Below are 21,900 nucleotides of genomic sequence, written 5' to 3'. Positions count from 1 at the left end.
CAATTGGCATTGCATGAAGCAGCTTCATTGCCACAGAAGGAGTTAGAAACAGTCCTCGATGCACTAAAATAGTTCCAGGCCTGAGAGATAGATAAATCGATCAATAAATAAATAAAAAAACAAAGACAAGGAAAAAACAAGTTTCAGACCATAAAAGACAAACCTGTTTGATAGCTGTAACAGAGATGACAAAAAGTAGAGGGAGGCCACTGGTGACTGGGCTGGTGGGAGTGTCAACCAACAACTTTCAGAAGGACAAAAAGGACATGTAGTTAGCATTAAATGGTGATGACCTAAAAAAATTGAAAAGGTATTGAATGTATTATTTATTTATACCCTGCGTAGAAAACTTTATTAGCAGTGGGACAGCCATATCGCCATCTATTAATAAAGCACAAATAAACTATTTAGATTTTCTCACCTGAATGAGGAAGACGATGAGGAAATAAAAGTTTGCGATCCTACGGAACTGTTCGAAGAGGTTCTTGGGGATGAAGTTGAATACTGTGTACTGCAAGATCAGAGACAGGTAAAGGGCGCAACATAAATGAATAAAAACACCAACAGAAACAAAAACGAGATATAAATGAAACACCAAAACAGAAGCGGCAAAAACTATGAAACATCACTGGCCAGTTGTGGCAAGTAATCCAAAAATGGTAAGTGGCCAAACAGTTCAATCTTGGTTTCATCAGACCACAGAATCTTGTTTCTCACAGTCTGAGAGTCCTTTAGGTGCTTTTTTGCAAACTCCAAGCGGGCTTTCATTTGTCTTTCCCTGAGGAGAGGCTTCCGTCTGGCCACTCTGCCATAAAGCCCAGATCGGTGGAGTGTTGCAATGATGGTTGTCCTTCTGGAAGTTTCTCCCATCTCCACACAGGATCTCTGGAGCTCAGCCAGTGACCATCGGGTTCTTGGTCACCTCTCTTACCAAGGCCCTTCTCCCCCGATTGCTCAGTTTGGCCGGGCGGCCAGCTCTAGGAAGAGTCCTGGTTGTTCCAAACTTCCTCCATTTAAGAATTATGGAGGCCACTGTGCTCTAGGGAACCGTCAACAGCAGAATTTTTTTTTTTGTAGGCTTCCCCAGATCTGTGCCGACACAAACCTTTCCCTAAGCTCTGCAGGCAGTTCCTTCGACCTCATGGCTTGGTTTTTGCTCCGATATGCATTGTCAGCTGTGAGACCTTATATAGACAGGTGTGTGCCTTTCCAAATAATGTCCAATCAATTGAATTTACCACAGGTGGACTCCAATCAAGGTGTAGAAACATCTCAAAGATGATCAAGAGAAATGTGAGGCACCTGAGCTAAATTTCAAGTGTCATAGCAAAGGGTATGAATACTTTTGTCAATGTGATATTTCAGTTTTTTCTTTTTAATAAATTTGCAAAACTTTCTAAAATCCTGTTTTCTCTTTGTCATTACGGGGTATTGAGTGTAGATTGATGAGGGAAAAAATGAATTTAAACGATTTCAGCACAAGGCTGCAACATTAAAAAATGTGAAAAAGTGAAGGGGTCTGAATGCACTGTGTGTATATATATATATATTCATCCCAGTGCACATTTTGGCTGAATGCTATGGTTTTCTGAAACAATTTGACGTACCTTGGAAGATGTAATGGTGTTATCTGGATAATTTTTCAGAATAATAGGGTCCTTTGGGAAGCCATCACCAGCGTGTATAGTGCGCACCTCTCCTGAAGGTGTCAAATGCTGGAAACCCTGGGATATATGGAGAAAGTAGAGAAGGCAAAGGGGGAGAACACAAATAAAGGAATTTACTCAGTTATACCAAAACATCTTTCCTTCCCTTCCCTTCCCTTCACACCAGGTTGTGCCACAAATAATGCATGCAATTCATCAAATAAACAAGATTGATTAACTATGATAAATGTAAACAATGTTGGACATCATACATGGGTAGATAAATTGAAGAAGAAATGGGACAAAATGAATTTATACTCAAACATTCGGATCGGCAAGAGCTAGTTTGAACCAGTCATCAGGAGTGGACATGCAAATGCATGTTCAACTATAACGGCACTCGTTAGAGTGCGCACCTTTGCCAGGCTCAACAGTTTACCTCTTGCATCCCACTGATAGGCCGGATCTGCATCCAAATCTTCACCAAAGCCGAAACAATTCGTCAATGTCACACACCCAAGCAGCCCTCCAGGTTTCGTCTGAATCCATCCATAACCTTTTGAGATATCATGCTAAATATCGTTTTTGGCCCTATCGCTCAATGTTGAAGAATCAGTTGAAAAAGTATAATATCTGGATCCGTATCTTCACCAAAATATAATCAATCGGTCCGAGTCACACATCCAACCTCCACCAAATTTCATCCAAATCCGTCCACAATGTTGTGAGATATACTGTTCAAAGACAAACAGATAGACAGACAGACATACAAACGACCACAAAAAACAGACAGCGGTGAAAACAAAATCATCCACCTTTGGTTGTGGAGGTAAAAAGCCAACTCCTCTCAGACTGGGAATTAGCACAGCTTGTGGGGAAAAATCTCGAATAAATTAAGACTACAAAATAAAACACCACCTGCCATTTTCATAACAATATATCAGAACAGTGTGGTATGAACCACAGAGAGAACATGGGGAAAGGAGAGATCGGTGTCGGTAACAAAAGAGATGTGTGTCGGTAACAAAAGAGATGGGTGTCGGCAACAAAAGAGATCGGTGTCGGCAACAAAAGAGATGGGTGTCGGCAACAAAAGAGATGGGTGTCGGCAACAAAAGAGATCGGTGTCGGCAACAAAAGAGATGGGTGTCGGCAACAAAAGAGATGGGTGTCGGCAACAAAAGAGATCGGTGTCGGTAACAAAAGAGATGTGTGTCGGTAACAAAAGAGATGTGTGTCGGTAACAAAAGAGATGGGTGTCGGCAACAAAAGAGATCGGTGTCGGCAACAAAAGAGATCGGTGTCGGCAACAAAAGGGATCGGTGTCGGCAGTTGAAAATAAAAGAGATCAGTGTTGCAAATAAAAGAGATCAGTGTTGCAAATAAAAGAGATCAGTGTTGCAAATAAAAGAGATCAGTGTTGCAAATAAAAGAGATCAGTGTTGCAAATAAAAGAGATCAGTGTTGCAAATAAAAGAGATCAGTGTTGCAAATAAAAGAGATCAGTGTTGCAAATAAAAGAGATCAGTGTTGCAAATAAAAGCGATCAGTGTTGCAAATAAAAGCGATCAGTGTTGCAAATAAAAGCGATCAGTGTTGCAAATAAAAGCGATCAGTGTTAGTAATAAAAGCGATCAGTGTTAGTAATAAAAGCGATCAGTGTTAGTAATAAAAGCGATCAGTGTTAGTAATAAAAGCGATCAGTGTTAGTAATAAAAGCGATCAGTGTTAGTAATAAAAGCGATCAGTGTTAGTAATAAAAGCGATCAGTGTTGTTAATAAAAGCGATCAGTGTTGGTAATAAAAGCGATCAGTGTTGGTAATAAAAGCGATCAGTGTTGGTAATAAAAGCGATCAGTGTTGGTAATAAAAGCGATCAGTGTTGGTAATAAAAGCGATCAGTGTTGAAAATAAAAGCGATCAGTGTTCGTAATAAAAGCGATCAGTGTTCGTAATAAAAGTGATCAGTGTTGCAAATAAAAGCGATCAGTGTTGCAAATAAAAGCGATCAGTGTTGCAAATAAAAGCGATCAGTGTTGCAAATAAAAGCGATCAGTGTTGCAAATAAAAGCGATCAGTGTTGCAAATAAAAGAGGTCAGTGTTACATGCAAGATATACAAAACCAATCCACAAGTAATCAAACTGATTGAGAAAACAATCGAGCTCTGGAATACCACTGATATTGCAGCACTCAGAAGGAAAAAAAATCGATATACCAGATGCAACGATATGGCGTGGAATCTTCCAGGGAGACGGTCTTTCCCTCCTTCTGTTTTGGCTGGCTCTGGACCCACTAAGTAACCTCATAGGACATGGATACACCCTAACAACCAATAGACGAACATCCAAAGAAATAGGAAAGGTGACATCTACTATACATGGATGATTTAAAGCTCTTCTTGCCAAATGACAAAAAATTGACAGAACAACTAAAACTGGTAAAACGGTTTTCCAAGGACATTCAAATGGAATTTGGACAATACAAGTGCACATTTGTACAAGGTAAACCAACAAAAAAGATCACATAAAAATTGACCTTGAAACAACAATACAACATTGAGAAAATGAAGCATACAAATACCTCGGAGTAGAAGAGGGCCACCAAATATGTCGCAAACAAATGCGCAAAACAATCGCCAAAGAATACCTACGTAGAACGAAGCTGCTCCTGAAAACATACCTCTCCCCAAGAAACAAAATCAAAGCCATAAACCAGCTCGCAGTACCAGTGTTCCAATATAGCTCCAGAATAATAAACTGGCCCCAACCAGAAATCAACAAGTTAGACATCAAAACAAGAAAACTCCTTACCATTCACAAAATGTTTTACAAAAACTAGTGCATCCTGAGAATGTACCTGCCAAGACGAGGGAGGGTGCGGCCTGATGGAACTCAACCAGGTGCACAGAGTGACGAGTGTCGGACTAGCCGACTATGTGAAATGCTCAACAGACTATCGGATGCAATTTGTAAACAAACATGAATACAACAAACCTGAAAAAGTATCCCTAACTCACCTTTCAAAGAAATTCCAAAAACAGATGCAAATAGAAGATGCCGTACAGGAGGGTGAAATGGCAACAAATACAGCCCCAGAAATTGCAAAAAAGACAAAAGAAACAAGTACAGATACATTCAAAGTATACCACCCCCATGCCAAATAATTAAATATCCTCCAGCACAGTTCTGGCCCCAGCAATACCACCATGCAGCTCATAGAGACTGTATTGGGAGGGAGAGGTGTGCAAAAATGATTGATTAATTGCATAATTAAAATCAATAAAAGATCATAAAATATTTTCTCAATCAATTGGCTAATAGCATAACTAAACCACTTGTGTTTCATCTGAAGATGTAACTTTTCGAGATTTAATTAAGTCATTAATAAAAATAAAAAAAAATTAATTTATTAATCAATAAATAATTAATCGATTAATTGATTAATCAGTAAATCAAAAATATCCTTGATAGCCACATCACTTGGTCACTATTGTGTCCAAATATCAGCTTCCTCGCTCAAAAGGTGCCTGAGATATTGGCCAGATGAGAAAGAAAATCAATAAAGGACTAATAATGAAAATCAATAAATAATAATCATAAATAAATTAAATAATTAATCAATCGGCTAATAGAATACATAAACCACCACCATTTCATCCGAATCTGTAACTTTAAAAAAACGACAATTGTTTAGTCCTTAATCGTCATTTTTTAGTCATAATTTAATGATTAATCGATTAATTGATTAATCAATAAATCAAAAATAGCCTTTAAAGCCAAATCACTTTGTCATTGGCATGTCCAAATATCAGCTTCCTAACTAAATAGGTGCCTGAGTTAATGCCCAGAAGAGAAAGGAAATATATAAGTACTTAATTAATCTCTATAATAATAGCGTAAGGACTCGACTTTGTTATCCCTTTTACGCCGCACCCAGTGACCTGATGCCCACGGCACTAATGGATTTAACATCTACGAACCGCGCTCTTTGTTTATCACGTACAGCCAGACTCGAAAAATCTGAATTAGCCGACGTTGGGGCCCAAAAGCATCCGATTAACTGCCGATACGACGCCATCTTACGACGCCATCGTATTGGTGTCTGCTGGGCGAAGGCGAAGCAAGCCGTCTGCTGATTGGACAGGCGAAGGCGAAAGCAAGCCGTCCACTGAGTGGACAATCCAGAGCATGCATTTGTGCCGGTGTCGGCGATCGTTGTTCATATACGCACTCTTCATTCTCATCTTTCTTCCTAACTCTTACTCGGACAAGCAAATCCCCTATGCCATCCATAATGGTACACTCTATCCATACACCACATCCTCCCTTCCGTGGATGTTCCACGGGTTTCGGCTAGTCAATAATAATTAAGTAACTCATCAATAAATTGATTAATCTAAAAAGAAAAATTACTGTTTTTGATAAAGGACTTGCTCACTACTGTGCCCAAATTTCAGCTTCCTAGCTCAAAGGATGGCTGAGATATCGCCCGGACAAACAAGAAAGGAAACAAACAAACAACCAGGGTGAAAACTGAGTACTTCCTTTCAGCGTGCTCCCTTCGGTGCCCGGCAATGATGTTATGCAGCGCCTGGAGATGGCATAGGAAAGGAGCGGTGTACAATATCAAGAAATATACACCAACAACTGGGAGAATGACAAAAAAGCAGGAAAATACAAAAAAGAATTGGACAGAGTGGGGATAGACAAGGTAGGCTCAATGGAATGGCTAAGAAGAGGTCAGCTCAACTGGGGACGTCAAACAAATTATAATAAATGGCTAGGATCAAGGACACTATACCAATGGATTAAAAAAAAATGGCGGGACTGAGCCAGACGGACAAGTGTAGATTCTGCAAGCCAGAAAAAGAAAGTATGTCACCGGTCTCAGGATGCAAAAAACTATCAGAACAACTTTACAGACAACGTGATTGGCATATCTGCAAAATGCCAATGTGATTCAGTGGCATATCTGCAAAAAATTTAACATCCCAGTACCAGAAAACTCATGGAAACACAAAGAGCAATCATTGAAAATGATGACGTCATGCTCACGTAGGACCTGATTATTTCATCGAGCGTGAACAAAGAAAACAAAGCATTGCATCCAGACATTGTACTCGGGAACAAAAAGGAAAAGACAGCATTGCTGATTGAGATATCAGTATCCAGCGATTTTGGCTGAAACAACGCAGGAAATCAAGAAAATGACCAAGTACCAGGACCTCAAAAATGACGTCAAGAGATCTTGGAAGCTGAAGAGCATCGAAATTGTACCAGTGATAATTGGAGCAACAGGAGTGATAAAGAAGAACCTCACTGAAATTTTGAAAACCATCCCCAGGAATATTAAAAACAAATGAACTACAACTGGAGGCACTCCGGGGTTCGGTGACGATGTTGAAAAGAACCTTTGGAACAAAACTCTGAAAAAGTTGAACAGCTTGGTCAATGAACTGTGATTGCTTACCGAGGTGGAGGTGGATACTTTGGGACCCGGAACAACTCCATTCCACCTCCTGAAACCGGCAAATGGAGATAACAACCAACGACGCACATGCGCACGCACACGCACACACAATCTCGTTTTTTCATTTCTGTTACTCACAATTCTGTCTCTCTCTTATTCACATTGGCACACATACAAATACATACACACACACACACACACACACACACACACACACACACACACACACACACACACACACACACACACACACACACACACACACACACACACACACACACACACACACACACACACACACCTCAGCATGGTCCTTGAATCGTGATCCCTTCATACCAAAATGGAGGTGAACACTTTGAGCCCTGGGAGAACTCCGTTCCACCTCCTGAAACCCGCATATGCAGATAACACCCAACGACGCACACACGGTAGTCAAGAAGAAACAACAAAAGGTTGTTGACATAGACGGGTTCATCAGCATACTATGTATGACCAAACGTCATGACACACCTCAGACTGTGAATGAACCATCTCAACCTTAACATACCTATTTTTCAAAACTATAAAGCAACAATTGCTTTATAAAAGCAATGCAGCAAGTACTGAACTCAGTTGTAATCAAGAAGCCATGAAATCAAGAACTACCCCATTTTCAAAACAATGTTTAAATTTAATCAGTGAAACTTTCGGGAATTACGACCGATCACCTATTGGCCTTCACCTGTCAAGTGTTGGTAACGCACTTGGGCAACAGAAGGAAAGTCACACCAATGATGAAATCACGACAGGCAGATATCGGAAAATTGAAGCAGAAACATTTTGAAACGTGAAATGGAGCAATTCCATATCTACCACAATTTGATGTAAAAAGTGTTATTGAATGGGTCGAACCTATGTGTGTAGCAAAAGGGCCAAAACAACAGAAACAAAAGAAAGGATGTAAATTAATAATGTGACATATTTGTTTCATCCTAATACTTCCAAAATACAAGGTATTCTCCATTTCAAATCAAACACACATGTCAACAGATACGTCTTTAGTTCACTATTGTGATTATAGACTCAATGGTTGAGTTGATTTCCTTTTCAGTAAACAATACGAACAGGTTCTGGGATCGTGTAACAGTCTATTATTGTCGAAAACGTCAAAAACAGCTTGTGTTGGCAGGACATTAGTAATGTTACCAGATGTATGTATGGGGGAAGACAGACAGGAAATCGAAATAACACACACACACACACACACACACACACACACACACACACACACACACACACACACACACACACACACACACACACACACACACACACACACACACACACACACACACACACACACACACACACACACACACACACACACACACACACACACACACACACACAATAATTTAACGGATTATTGTAAATGATGTAAACTTCACAAGATCCCATATTCAACTTTATTCAAATTGCAATCCTCAAAACATATTTCCCTTGTCTGAAGGAAGAACCTTAACCTGTAAGAAATTGAATGGTGGCCCAACTGCACGGATGATCATCTGGGTGGATAACTGAAATTTATATTGCATGTAGAATGCTTGATGACATTGAGATGCTACGATAACTCTGTGTTTGCCTCTAAATCTTGTGTCCCAAACCCATCACTCTCTGCACTCACCTTACCCAGTCGAACCCAGCTGCTCCTGGACTCTGTGTCCTTCTCTCCTGACAAGGTGGAGAAGTTTTTGTCAAACCTCGACTCTGATTTTGCAACTGGACCAGACGGCATCAGCCCATGGGTCCTAAAATCCTGCTCTGCCAATCTATCTCACCCTCTCTCTGTTCTTTACACCCTCTCTTTTGCTCAAGGTCATCTGCCATCTGCTTTGAAATCAGCCAACATTACCACTTTACAGAAAAAAAGGTGCAAAACAGATCCTTGCAACTACAGACCAATCAGCCTTCTCCCAATAATCAGCAAGGTCATGGAATCCATCATTGCTTCTGACATCAAATCCTTCCTCTTTTCCAATGGCCTGATCTCAGATCATCAATTCTGATTCAGAGCAGGTCACTCAACTCTGGACATGCTGCTTCTGCTGTCTCAACAATGGATGGAGGTCCTCAATGCCAAACAGGAAATTAGAGCTGTCTCCCTCGACATATCACGTGCCTTCGATACGGTCTGGCACCCCGCTCTGCTCACCAAACTCTCCTCCTATGGTATCCATGGAAACCCCCACGCATGGCTTGCGGCCTTCCTCTTTAGTCGTAGTCAACGTGTGGCCCTGAAGGGGTTTCTCTCATCTCCTCTTCCTGTTCAGGATGGAGCTCCCCAAGGCAGTGTTCTGGGCCCTGTGCTTTTTCTGGTCTTTATCAATGATCTCTCCGACTCTCTGGAAAATCCTCTCTATCTCTTTGCTGATGACTCCACTGTCTGCCGCTCCATATCTCAACCCTCAGATCAGCAGGCAGCAGCCTCTTCATGCTCTGCAGACCTGGACGATATCACAAACTGGTCCAACAAGTGGAACATGTCTTTCAAGCATGACAAATCGCACACTCTCACTTTGTTTCTCCGAAAAGACCGACTGGACAACCCTCCCATCTACTTTCTGAACAATTCTCTTGAAGAAATTCTGTTACTCAAGCTTTTGGGTCTCACTATCTGCCATGATTTTTCCTGGGAGACTGGTCGGATATTTCCAAAAGTTGCCAATCAATGAATCCACGGGCGTTTCTTTGCGAAAGTCGGCAACATATCTTTTTCTATGTGTTTTTGTATGCTGAATCCAAAAAACAATGTTGCCAAGCTGAATTTTGAAGTTAACATGCCCAAAATAACAAAATTCAAAATGGCCGCCAATTCACACTAAAAAGCTTATATTTAAGCTACTAAACAATGTAGAAAGTTGATTTTGGTGGCTCAAAGAAAACGGACTTGTCCCACACCAAGCCACTGCATGCCTTATCTGTCAAGTCTCTGAAAATAAAGATGTATTGCATGCTGGAACAGAAAAAGGATTGCAAACTTTAGAACTTGCGGCATAAAACCGTAGGAAAGTAAAAGATGTGAAAAATCTGGATGCAATTGACCGTATTGAAGAATACATTCAATCAGATGAAAAACATCCAGTTGTGTGGCACAGAAATTGCTATGCTGAGTTCACCCATAAAGGCAAAATTGAGAGACTTAAAAAATCACTGCCAAGTACATCCAGTACCTCCAGTGAGCCACTTTGCCATCCCTCTCATTGCAATTTTGGGGATTCAGTTGGAACGGACTACACATCGACAAGGACCGCTGTTGCTGCTATGAACTGGAAGTTGTGGATGTTTTGCCAGAAACATAACTAAGCAAAATCTCATATCAATGACATCTTTTAATGTTAGCAATAGTATACTTAGAGTAGCACACCGAGACAATAACATGAGGCTTCGCCTATCTGGTGTCAGTGACATTATGGCAGCTGAAGGCAAATACCATAAGCCATGCCTAAGTGCATAAAACTACATCACAATGAAGACTGAAAACGAAGTTAAATATGAAGATCTAGCTATGATCTTTCTGTGCCGTGAGCTTGAGCATGCTGCTCAACAATGACTGCTCAACAATGACTGCTCAACAATGACTTTTTGTCGATGTTACATGTCGCACTTCGAATACGGAGTGATATTGTAGCACATACAGCTCATGAAGGATTCACTGTCAGTAATGATTCTGCCCTTGATTGTGTTCCTGAAAGTTTGTACATCTTCTTGAATCTGCTGTATGGTGGTCAATCACTTATTGATGACCACACCAGTACAACCAAAGAAGCTGAGGGGGTGCAGCAAACTCGTGTGTTGAGTGTTGCAGAAGATATTGTCTATGGTGTCGGTGGTGAAAAAAAATGGACACCAAAGCATATAGGACTAGGCAGCACTCTACACCAAGCCACCAGATCTAAGAAATTAATACAGCTTTTTCACAAAGCTGGTCATATTCTCAGTTATGATGAGATGATTCAAATGGATACAGCATTAGCTGAATGTACTCTGAAGATAATGAATGTTGAAAATGGTGTAGTTGTCCCATCTAACCTGGCCCCGGGTAAATTTACACATTTTACGGCAGACAACATTGATATCAACGACTCTACACTTGATGGAAAGAACACCTTTCATGCAACTCAGGTTGCAGCATGGCAGAGAGGGCCAGCACCAGATGTTATACTAAAGGACATGGCTCCATCCAAGAAGAGTACACTCAATGTTCCAGAGGTAATGGAACAGAGGAAATGGATACAGCAAAGAGATGGCTATGGACAACATTGCTCTTGATTCAAGGGATGTTGATGTCCTTATTATTCTGCTGGCTCATCTACATGAAATTTCCTGCATGTGCAAAGTGTGGTTGATGCCTGGGACAGCGAGAAAACCAAAATACATACCCCTGCGTGAAGTATTTGAGAAGCTCCTAAAGGATCAGAGAAAGCCATTATTCAATTCCATGCTTTGACCGGCACAGACACTACTTCATTTGTATATGGCCATTCTAAAAAAACAGCATGGGAAATCTTTAAGCATCACTTTGTCCTTCTTTTGAATGTTGGATTTGGTGAACTGACAAGTGATGCTATGAAACAAGCAGAGTGTTTCATGTGCAAGATTTACAAGGTTGCAGTGGATTCACTTGATGAGGCCCGCCATATGCTCTTTGCTCGCACTGACAGTCCAGAAAAGTTGCCACCAACAAGTGATGCCTTCAGTTTCCATATGCAAAGAGTGCACTTTCAGGCGATGGTGTGGCGACAGGCAAATATTGCCATACAGAGACTGCCGAAACCAGAAGATATGGGATGGAAAATTGAACAGAATGATCTTGTACCCATCCTTATGTCTTTGGAGCCAATTCCCCAAGCTTGTTTGGAAATTATTCATTGCCAATGCAAAACTGGCTGAAGAAACCTCCGGTGCAAGTGCAGGAAAGCAAAACTTCCTTGTACTGGACTATGTACCTGTGCTGATGTTAACCAATACCTCACATGCATAAACCAAACTTAAATCTGAAGACTTGCATAAACGTCTTGAATTGCATAATTATGGATAGTAAAATAACTACACAACTATTGAATGAAATGTGAAAAGTTATCATCATGGCCAGATTTTTTGGCAGAATAAAAGTGGATGTATTACTACAAGAATTAATCTTTTGATGGCTTACAAGTTCTGATATATTAGAAATCATACCTGTTTGACCATGGTGGCCATTTTGAAATCCAAGATGGTGGCCATAATAAGAATTTATTTTGGCTTAATCAACTTTCTTGTCCCCAAAAATGTGGGTATAGCCACCAAAATCAACTTTCTACATTGTTTAGTAGCTGAAATATAAGCTTTTTAGTGTGCATTGGCAGCCATTTTGAATTTTGTCATTTTGGGCATGTGAACTTCAAAATTCAGCTTGGCAACATTGTTTTTTGGATTCAGAATACAAAAACACAGACAAAGATATGTTGCCGACTTTCTCAAAGAAACGCCCGTGGGTTTACAATTATGAGAATACCGACCAGTCTATGGGAAAACCACATTTCCAAGGTGGCCTCCAAAGCCAGTTGCCGACTGGTCATCCTCCGTCGTGCGAAGTCCTTTCTGGGCACTTCTGAACTCCTCACCACATACAAAGCTTTCATCCGGAGCTCAATTGAATACTGCTCTCCACTCTGGGCTGGTGCTCCTGCCTCACACTGAGCTCGGCTTCACACGGTTGAAACCAAAGCAATCAGAATCATTGGAATCTCCCACGATGAAGCTAACTCCGAGGGTCTTTCACTCACTCACTGCAGGCAGGTTGGTTTCACTCACTCACTGCAGGCAGGTTGGTGGTCTTTCTGTCTTCTACCGACTCCTCTCCGGCCCTGCTCCCCCCTGCTCTTTCTGTGCTCTGTCCCCCCAAAACTCCTGCAGGACGCACAAGATCTGCCAGCAACCCTCTTCTGGTGAAACTGCCAAAATCAGGACTCTCCGCTCACATTCATCCTTTCATTCCTCTTTTTCCCACCTATGGAACAAACTCCCACACTCTCTTCAATCCCTCTCCTCCCTCCAGGTCTTTAAAACAGCCGTTCACCACCAAGTCATATCTTCCCCCATCCAAAAACCTTGATCTTTTCCACCCCCCGTTAAAACACCCCAAATCCACCTCTTTCAACCCACAACTTCTTTCCTGAAATTCCTAGTCGTGAAATTCCTCGTAGTGTTCCTTTGCTGTTTACCGTTTACCTCTCCCTCCTCGCCAGCCCTCCCCCTTCCACAGATATACTGACGTCCATGTTCTCTACTGTTGTTGTGCTTGTGTGCTTCCTTCTCTCTCCCCCTCTTGTCTACCGCTCCCTTCATTGGGTTTTATGTGTCTGTGCATGTTTTCATGTTCAATGTGTTAGCTCTTCCACGAGCCTCGACTCTCTATACAAAAAGAAAAAAAAAGAAAAAAGAAGTAACAATCATCTTTTAATAAAGAAAACTAGAACGGCACTCGGTAAGGCGCATCCCTTCACCAGGCTGAACAGTTTATATTTTGTATCCTACTGACAGGCCGAATCTGGATCCAGACCTGAACCAAAATCTAATCGGCCTGTTCTGGTCACTTACCTAACTCATCCACCAAGTGTTGTCATAACTTGTCCACAAATTTTTGAAATATCATGTTACATGTCGTTTTTGGCCCCACCGGAATGGTGAAGAATCACTTTAAAAAAATTTTTAAATAATTCTTGTATGCGGATCCAGATTTTCACCAAAATCAAATAAATTCATCTATGTCACACACCCAAAATATCCACAACATTTCGTCTGAAACCATTCATAACTCTGAAGTGTCCTGCTCACAGACAAACAAATAAGAAAGACATCGTGCAGAGCATGATTCTTGCGAAATCCATAAAATCTTACCTTTAAAATAATTGGTGATTGAATTCAATGACCAAATATACAAATCCTGTTAAAAGTTCAAGTCAATCGGGTCAAAATTGACAGATTTTGGAAATCTGGCATGTGTTGACCTTTTGATCTCAAGATAATTAGTGGTTGAATTCAATGATCACATATCCAAATCCTCTAAAATTTTAAGTCAATCAAATGAAAATTGAGGATTTTAGAAAGCTGACCTCAGTTGTTGACCTTCTGCCTATGTTGACATTTTAGGCTATGTTGACCTCAAAAATAATTGTTGGTTGAATTCAGTGACCTGATATGCAAATCTTCAAATTTCAAGTCAATCAGATGAAAATTGTTTATAGGATTTTGACAAAATTGTTGACCTTTTGACCTCAATATCAATCGGCTTCTTGCTTATGAGCAACTCCGAATGGCAGGCTTGTTAAAGGAATCCGCAGCTCAATGGAATACTGTTCTCCCCTATAGGCCGGTGCTCCTGCCTCACACCTAGCTCGGCTTCACGCTGTTGAAACCAAAGCTTTCAGAATCATTGGAATCTCCCGTGATGAAGCTAACTCCGAGGGCCTTTCACTCACTCACCGCAGACAGGTAGGTGGTCTTTCTGTCTTCTACCGACTCCTCTCCGGCCTTGCTCCCCCAGCTCTCTGTGCTTTGTCCCCCAAATATTCCTACAGGTCACACAAGATCTGCCAGCAACCCTCTGATGGTTAAACTGCCGAAATCTCGGCTCTCTGCTCACCTTCACTCTTTCATTCCTCTTTTCTCCCGCCTCTGGAACAAACTCCCACACTCCCTTCAATCCCACTCCTCCCTCCAGGTCTTTAAAACAGCTGTTCACCACCATCTCTTATCTTTCCCCATCCCAAACCTCGATCTTTTCTACCCCCACTAATTTACCCCAGATCCACCTTGTTTGAAATTCCAACTTCTTTCCTGGAAGTCCCGGCAGTGTCCATATGTTTTATACCTCTCCCACCCCCCCCCCTTCCCATGCCTCCCCCCCCCCAAAGCCCTCTCCCTCCCACAGATCTCTCGATGTCCCTGCTCTCAGATGTTGTGTTTGTGTTCCTCCCCCTCTCGCCCCATCTTGTCTACCGCTCCCCATGTTATATGTTTTATGTGTCGGTTTGTCTTTCTTTATGATTAATGTTAGCTCTTTCACGAGCCTCCATCTTGTATATACAAAAAAAAACAAAAAAAAACAAACCATTTGGTGAAGTTTCGTGACGATAGGTTTAAAATTGTGATCTGTAGACGATTGACAGACAAACAGACAAACATTATAACACACGAAAACCAACCAATGTACTTGAAAAATCCTCGATTTTCGCCAAGTATCAAACAAGGGTGAAAACATAACCTAAGGCCACCTTTGGTGATGGAGGTTACAAAAAAGCAAGGCGGCAGGCTCGTGAAATACGTAATTGTAATTCTCAGATATTAGTTGTTATTTTTGTCCTTCAAGATGCAGCGCACCAGTTTCATTGGACAAATGAGCAAGTAACAGCCTATCCTCTTGTTACATAATACCATTGTTGATAAGAATAGGTTATAATAACAATTAGCTTTGTCGTCATCTCAAACTGCATGGCCCATGATGCTATATAGGCATTGCCCGTTCCAAAAGAATCTCGTGAAATGTTTGAGAAGCAAAATCCAAGTCAAGAGTACTTCATTTTTTTCGGATGGAGCAGCGACAATCTTAAAATCTGAATTTAATCAGCCAAGTATGCCATTGTGGCACCATGGCAGGAGAGGGGATTCTGAAACACACAAAACACAATGCCAGCACCAACCACCACATTTTACATCGAAGGTTTATATTCAGATCTGGCGATATCAGGGGTATCACCAAATGAGTGGGCATCCCGAATTTGGTTGGAAGTGACACCTATAGTGTTTTTCTGCACTGTTTGGTTCCAAAATTGGGTGCGTTTGAGCGTTGGACTCGGTGGACTGGCGGCCATTTTGGGTTGGGCCTCTCGTGGTCTTCAGAGGTCGGGTCTGGCTTCCCTCCACATCTGGGGATGGACCTTGTGGTATGCACTAACTATGTTAGAAATTTCATGCTTTTCTCATAAAATAGCCTGGCGTTGGCTTAGCGGTCAGGGTGCCGGCTTGGGATCCTAGGATCCTGGGTTCGAATCCCAGTCGATCGCTGAATTAACGCCAGGGGGGTTGACTCAGCCTGTCATCCTTCCGAGGTCGGCAAATTGAGTACCAGCTTGTTGGGATGAATGATCACGGTGTGTACCCCGGTTTAGAATAGGTACACCGTATCCCTGCGCATCGTAAGAGGCGACCAAGGGTTGGCGTCAGGAAGGGCATCCGGCCATAAAAACATTGCCTCAAACAGGGAACCATGATTGTCATGGGGCCCGCAAGGCTAACCCCCGCTCTAGCGGGGAAAATGGCCTTAAAACGATCATTCATTCATTCAGCCAAGTATGCCATTGTGAAGTTTTCCGCATGTCTGCAATGTGGCCCTTCTTTGCCAATCACTTACCAAAGGGCCATGTAATTTGATTCGTCACATTGTGAAGATGCATGCTACAAGAGCGAGGCTCCAGCAGCCCTATTATCACCAAAAGAGCTCTTTAAGTGGACAAAAGGTGATGCTCCAGGTGTCCACTTTCAATACGAGCAAACAGACATAGTTCAAGAAGAAAAGCATCGCAAGAATTGTCAATAACAGGCGGTAATATTTCAAACTCAGAAGTTCTGTGGATTCTTTATACTGGTGCCTAATATCCGATGCAAAATGAAGTGTAAAGCTTTGAATCCCGTGCAGTATTTCTGAAAAAGCTACAATTGGCAACGCACAGACATGTTTTGTCTCTGAAAGACTTGAGTGGCGGCTCTGGGTCACACCACGCCAACAACTGATGTTCTTCATCTTCTATCTTATGCTGCACATGGTTGTGGGTGGCATCATTTTCTGGGGACACAGCTGTGACTGATGCAATCCTGTAGGTTAGGGCAGGAACATGGAATTTGCTGAGAGTGCCTGCGATAGCTCACCTACTCTTAACGAAGGACACCGTGGGATCTTCAACGTCCAACAACTAATGCCGGCAGATAGAACGTCCAGTTTCTTTTCCGTATACAGTCTCAAGGCTCATGGAGGAGCTAAAACACGGAACACATTAGGGTTTAAGATAAAGAAAATAATGATAGAAAGAGAAGTGGGTGTGTGGATGGTGGGGCGGGGGGCGGAGGGGGGAGGGGGGAGAGAAGGGGGAGCGGAGTGGGACAGGGGGAGGGATGGTGGGAGGGGGGGGGAGACACACCAGCTGGGTTGAAATCTGACAAAATAGAGGGAGACTTGGAGAAATATGGGTGTAGGGAAGAATGAGGGCTAGGGGAGAATAGAGGAGGTGAACAAGAATGGCATTTCTGTTGACACAAATGTTGACACAAATGTTCGCTGTTGAAACCAAAGCTTTCAGAATCATTGGAATCTCCTGCGATGAAGTTAACTCCGAGGGCCTTTCACTCACTCACCGCAGGCAGGTTGGTGGTCTTTCTGTCTTCTACCGACTTCTCTCCGGCTTTGCTCCCCCAGCTCTCTCTGGGCTCTGTCCCCCAAATATTCCTTCAGGTCGCACAAGATCTGCCTGCAACCCTCTTATGGTTAAACTGCCAAAATCTAGGCTCTCTGCTCACCTTCACTCTTTCATTCCTCTTTTCTCCCGCCTCTGGAACAAACTCCGACACTCACTTCAATCCCACTCCTCTCTCCAGGTCTTTAAAACAGCTGTTCACCACCATCTCTTATCTTCCCCCATCCAAAACCTTGATCTTTTCTACCCCCGCTAATTCACCCCAGATACACTTCTTTTTTTTCTTTAATTCCAACTTCTTTCCTGGAAGTCCTTGCAGTGTTCATATGTTTTATACCTCTCCCACCTCCCCCAAAGCCCTCCCCCTCCCACATTTCTCCCATTGTCCCTGCTCTCAAATGTTGTGTTTGTGTCCTTCCCCCTCTCCTCTCTCCCTCTCTCCCCATCTTCTCTGCCGCTCCCCTTATTTTTTGTGTTTTGTGTGTCGGTTTGACTTTTTGTGTGATTAATGTTAGCTCTTTCACGAGCCCCCATTTTGTATACCAAAAAAAAAAAAAAAAAAAAAAAAAATCAGTAGAGAACACACCTCCGCTAAGCTGAACAGTTTATGTTTTGTATCCCACTGATAGGCCGAATCTGGATTCGGACCTGAACTAAAATCGAATATGCTTGTTCTCGTCACCTACTCAACTCATCCACCAAAATTTGCCATAACACGTCCACAACATTTTGAGATATCGTGCAATATATCGTCTTTGGCCCGCTCTCAATGTTGGAAAAATCGCTTCAAATTATTGCATCCGAATCACCAAAATCTTCACCAAAATAGAAGCAATGCGTCCTTCTTATACACCCTGTCAACCAAATTTCGTCCAAACAATCCTTAACGTTTTGAGATATCCTGCTTACAAACTGACAGGAGTGAAAAGATAACCTCCGTCCATCCACTTTCGGTGGCGGAGATAACAAACTGCAACTTGGTGTTGACACAAATGTTAGGTCTGGCCAGCCAGTTGTGGAAAACTGAGTCAATACTTCATGCTCACCTGATCTTCTGACCCCATGCATTATATGACAAGACATTATCTATATACAGACTTGGCATTTAATATGGAATATTTTTTTGTGGGGGTGAACTTACTTTTCAAGATGTCTTAGAACCAAAAGTTCATTGGAATTATGTTGAAATTATTTTAGATTTTGTTAATGTGACCTTTAAAAGAAACAAAAACCACATTTGACATTTCGAAACAAATAAATTGATCCTTGAAAGTGATGTAAACTGATATCGAACTCAATTCACGGACAGTACTGTGTTAAACTTCTGTACGTTTTCCAGAAGTATCTCTTTATTTTGCACATTAGCCCAATTTTTTTTTAACAAAAACAAAAGTTAAATTACGACTGGGATTACGGACATTAAAATTACAGTTCAGTACTTCGTGTAACCCCCACGAGCATTCAGGAGAGCACGTACACGTTGAGGCATGCTGTTCACGAGATTTGCCAAGGTTTGGACAGGAATCGCTTGCCATGCAGTGACAATAGCCTGCTGCAATTCACGCACAGAGGTCGGCTGCTGGTCCAAGTGGTCGATTTGACGCGGTAATTCTGCCCACAAGTTCTCTATCGGATTCATATCCCGGGACATGGCAGGCCACTCCATATGCTCTCCACCACTTAGTGGTCACCTTCTGCACTGTTGACTGGTGATCAGACAGACAACATAACTACAAATAAGTGCATTATCATCTTGGAAGACAAAGTTTCCTCGAAAGGCTGCACGAGCAAATTGAAGCAATGTTTCTTCCAGAATGGCCCTGTACTTGAACTGGTTCAGGTTTCAATTCAGAACAGCCAAGTCAGTTTTGCCCCCTGCATGAAAAGCAGCCCAAACGGTCACCCCACCACCTCCAGCTTGGACTCTTGGCACTATACAATCTTTGTTGAAGGCTTCATGCACTTGTCTGCGCACTCGGACGCGGCCATCTTGACGATAGACCAGAAATCTAGACTCGTCACTGAAGATCACGTGATTCCAGTGTCCTGCCTGGCTGCCATTGACGGTGCTCTCTGGCCCACTGCAATCGGCGCTGGCGGTGTCGGTGTCGTCTGGTCAGGCGTAGCTTTCTCAGGGGACGCCTGGCACGATAGCCTGCTTGAACCAGTCGTTGGTTGACTAGCCTTCTGGATACAGGCACATTTGTCAGTTGCTACCACTCAGCCCTAAGCCGATTAGCTGACTTGGTACGGCCATTGTGGACTAACCGGTGCAGCTGGCAATCGTCCCTCCTTGTGGTTCTGCGGGGACGTCCTGGCCTCGGTATTGGAGTAGGGACACCCCTCTGAGCATTTCGTTCCAGGATCTTTGACACCTGACCTTGAGTGATGCCATACTGCCGAGCAATAGCACGCTGTTTCATGCCGTAATTTCGTAAAGCCACCACTCCATGACAAACAGCATTGTCAAGTTGACGGACCATCTCCAGAGGAAGCGGCAATAACTTTTGTGGCCGTGCAGCAGTTGTTTTCCACTAATACAGAGCGCAACAACCCTTATATACCCGATTGTGAAGCCAATCGTCAAATGTACCTGTTCGTACATTTTGTCACGCCACCTGTGATATAATCCTGTTATTGACTTCTTGCTGCGACAGACAATCAGTGACATGGTTCTTTTAACAAAGAAATCACCGAAGCGTAAAAGAAACTCACCAGATTGATAGACTGAGTTCAGAAACTAATCCCAAGTCAAGAAAAAAAATATATTCCATATTAAATGCCAAGTCTGCATATAAAACACAGTTTGTGTGTGTGTGTATATGTGTTTATGTGTGTGTATGTATGTATGTGTGTGTGTGTGTGTATGTGTGTGTGTTTGTACATATATGTGTGTATGTGTGTGTGTACATATATGTGTGTATGTGTATATGTGTGTGTGTGTGTGTGTGTGTGTGTGTGTGTGTGTGTGTGTGTGTGTGTGTGTATGTATTTGTACATATATGTGTATGTATGTATGTATGTATGTACGTATATGCCGTGTGTGTAAAGCACCACTGAGGTATCTGGAATACATAATTGGCTCAATAAATCATCAATACATAATCTTCCAGATACGGAGGGTCCGCTCTGTATCTGGAAGGTCAGTGGTTCAAACCCCTACCAGAGTCACAACAAATAATGTAAAAATGATACGTGCTGCTGTGGCCATGTAAGGGAACATAATTATATATATTATAGTTGTTGAAATTATCACACATCGACTTAATAACCCTTGTAATCGATGTCTGTGCAGAGATGGTCCATCACCAAATTTAAAAGGTCTCAATTATTGCCACATTCTTGTGGGGTCACCAGGGAAGGTTTTCTTTGGCCCAAGTCTTTCACAAATCAGTCGGCCAGACCTGCCGTTCGTTTGAAGGTAGCAGGAGCTCGTAATTGGCTCCGGGAGATAACTTCCTGACACCAACTGCTAGCAGACGGGATAACCGGCTTAACGGCCATTCGAGCACACTTTGTGGTGCAACGCCGAAGCCGTGAAGCACCAGGCCGACGGTTTGTAGTCGGGTCGGGAATAGAACTTTGGACTTTGGAGCTCCCCGGGTAACATGCCTGCCAGACAGGCCGATGAGATCATGGAAGGCCGAGAGGAGAATGGACGTACAGGTAGAGGACGTACACAAGTACTCACCAGCCAAGCTGCGAACTTGTCCCACATGGACTCGGACCTTTGGATTCCAGCCCACCTGGGCTACCGATCTTCGGCCAGATCCAGGTCGTTAGACCGATGTAACCCGCTATGGCACAGCCCACCCCTGGCTCTACCTCAGGTTTTATTCCAAGGCCTGTGGGTAATAAAAGTACGGCACTTCCCGATTGTCTTCTATCCTCTTCTTCTTCTTTAGCACAACTTCTCTTTAAATATACATGTTCGGAGTACTCAAACTGTGCACACACTGATATTTTGGACTCAATTTCTTACCAAATTTCCGCGCTTTTTCTCATCCCTTTGCAGTGCCCTGTTCCCTCCTTTCCTTCCTGTTCCTGTTTCTGTTTCTCCGCAACGTAACGATTTACGCAAGGCATTATGGGATGTAGACCGTTTGATTCACCTAAATAACACCACTCCAGGATCCAGAACATTTTATCCAACCAAATCACACTTACATTATTATTTGATACCGTGGTTTTATTAATGCCTTGGAAGTTTGTACGAGATGCACTTTGCAGCATTACATTGTGCCTTCAGAGAGCACGAAAAACATGACCACGCGCCAGCCCCGCCCATCCACGATC

General features: G+C 42.5%; 1 protein-coding gene across 3 annotated transcripts in view; it reads right to left on the bottom strand.

Moving 5' to 3' along the window:
• LOC137412600 (phospholipid-transporting ATPase IF) overlaps window positions 1-21,900 on the bottom strand; it is a 145,438-nt gene extending 123,538 nt beyond the window's left edge. For 2 of the 3 annotated variants that reach the window (XM_078769823.1, XM_068097907.2), the window contains exons 1-5: window positions 21,587-21,674; window positions 21,296-21,449; window positions 1,608-1,724; window positions 422-511; window positions 164-244 (exon numbers count right to left, since the gene is read on the bottom strand). In XM_078769823.1, coding sequence (XP_078625949.1) covers window positions 164-244; window positions 422-511; window positions 1,608-1,724; window positions 21,296-21,322 — 315 coding nt within the window. In that variant the 5' untranslated portion in view covers window positions 21,323-21,449; window positions 21,587-21,674. Of the gene's footprint in view, window positions 1-163; window positions 245-421; window positions 512-1,607; window positions 1,725-21,295 lie in introns of all 3 variants that reach the window. The other variant, XM_068097906.2, reaches the window with a different exon arrangement.

Source organism: Myxine glutinosa, chromosome 1, assembly GCF_964187855.1.
Source record: "Myxine glutinosa chromosome 1, kmMyxGlut1.1, whole genome shotgun sequence".
Taxonomy (NCBI): Eukaryota; Metazoa; Chordata; class Myxini; order Myxiniformes; family Myxinidae; genus Myxine; species Myxine glutinosa.
This window is presented reverse-complemented; position numbering and strand designations above follow the sequence as displayed.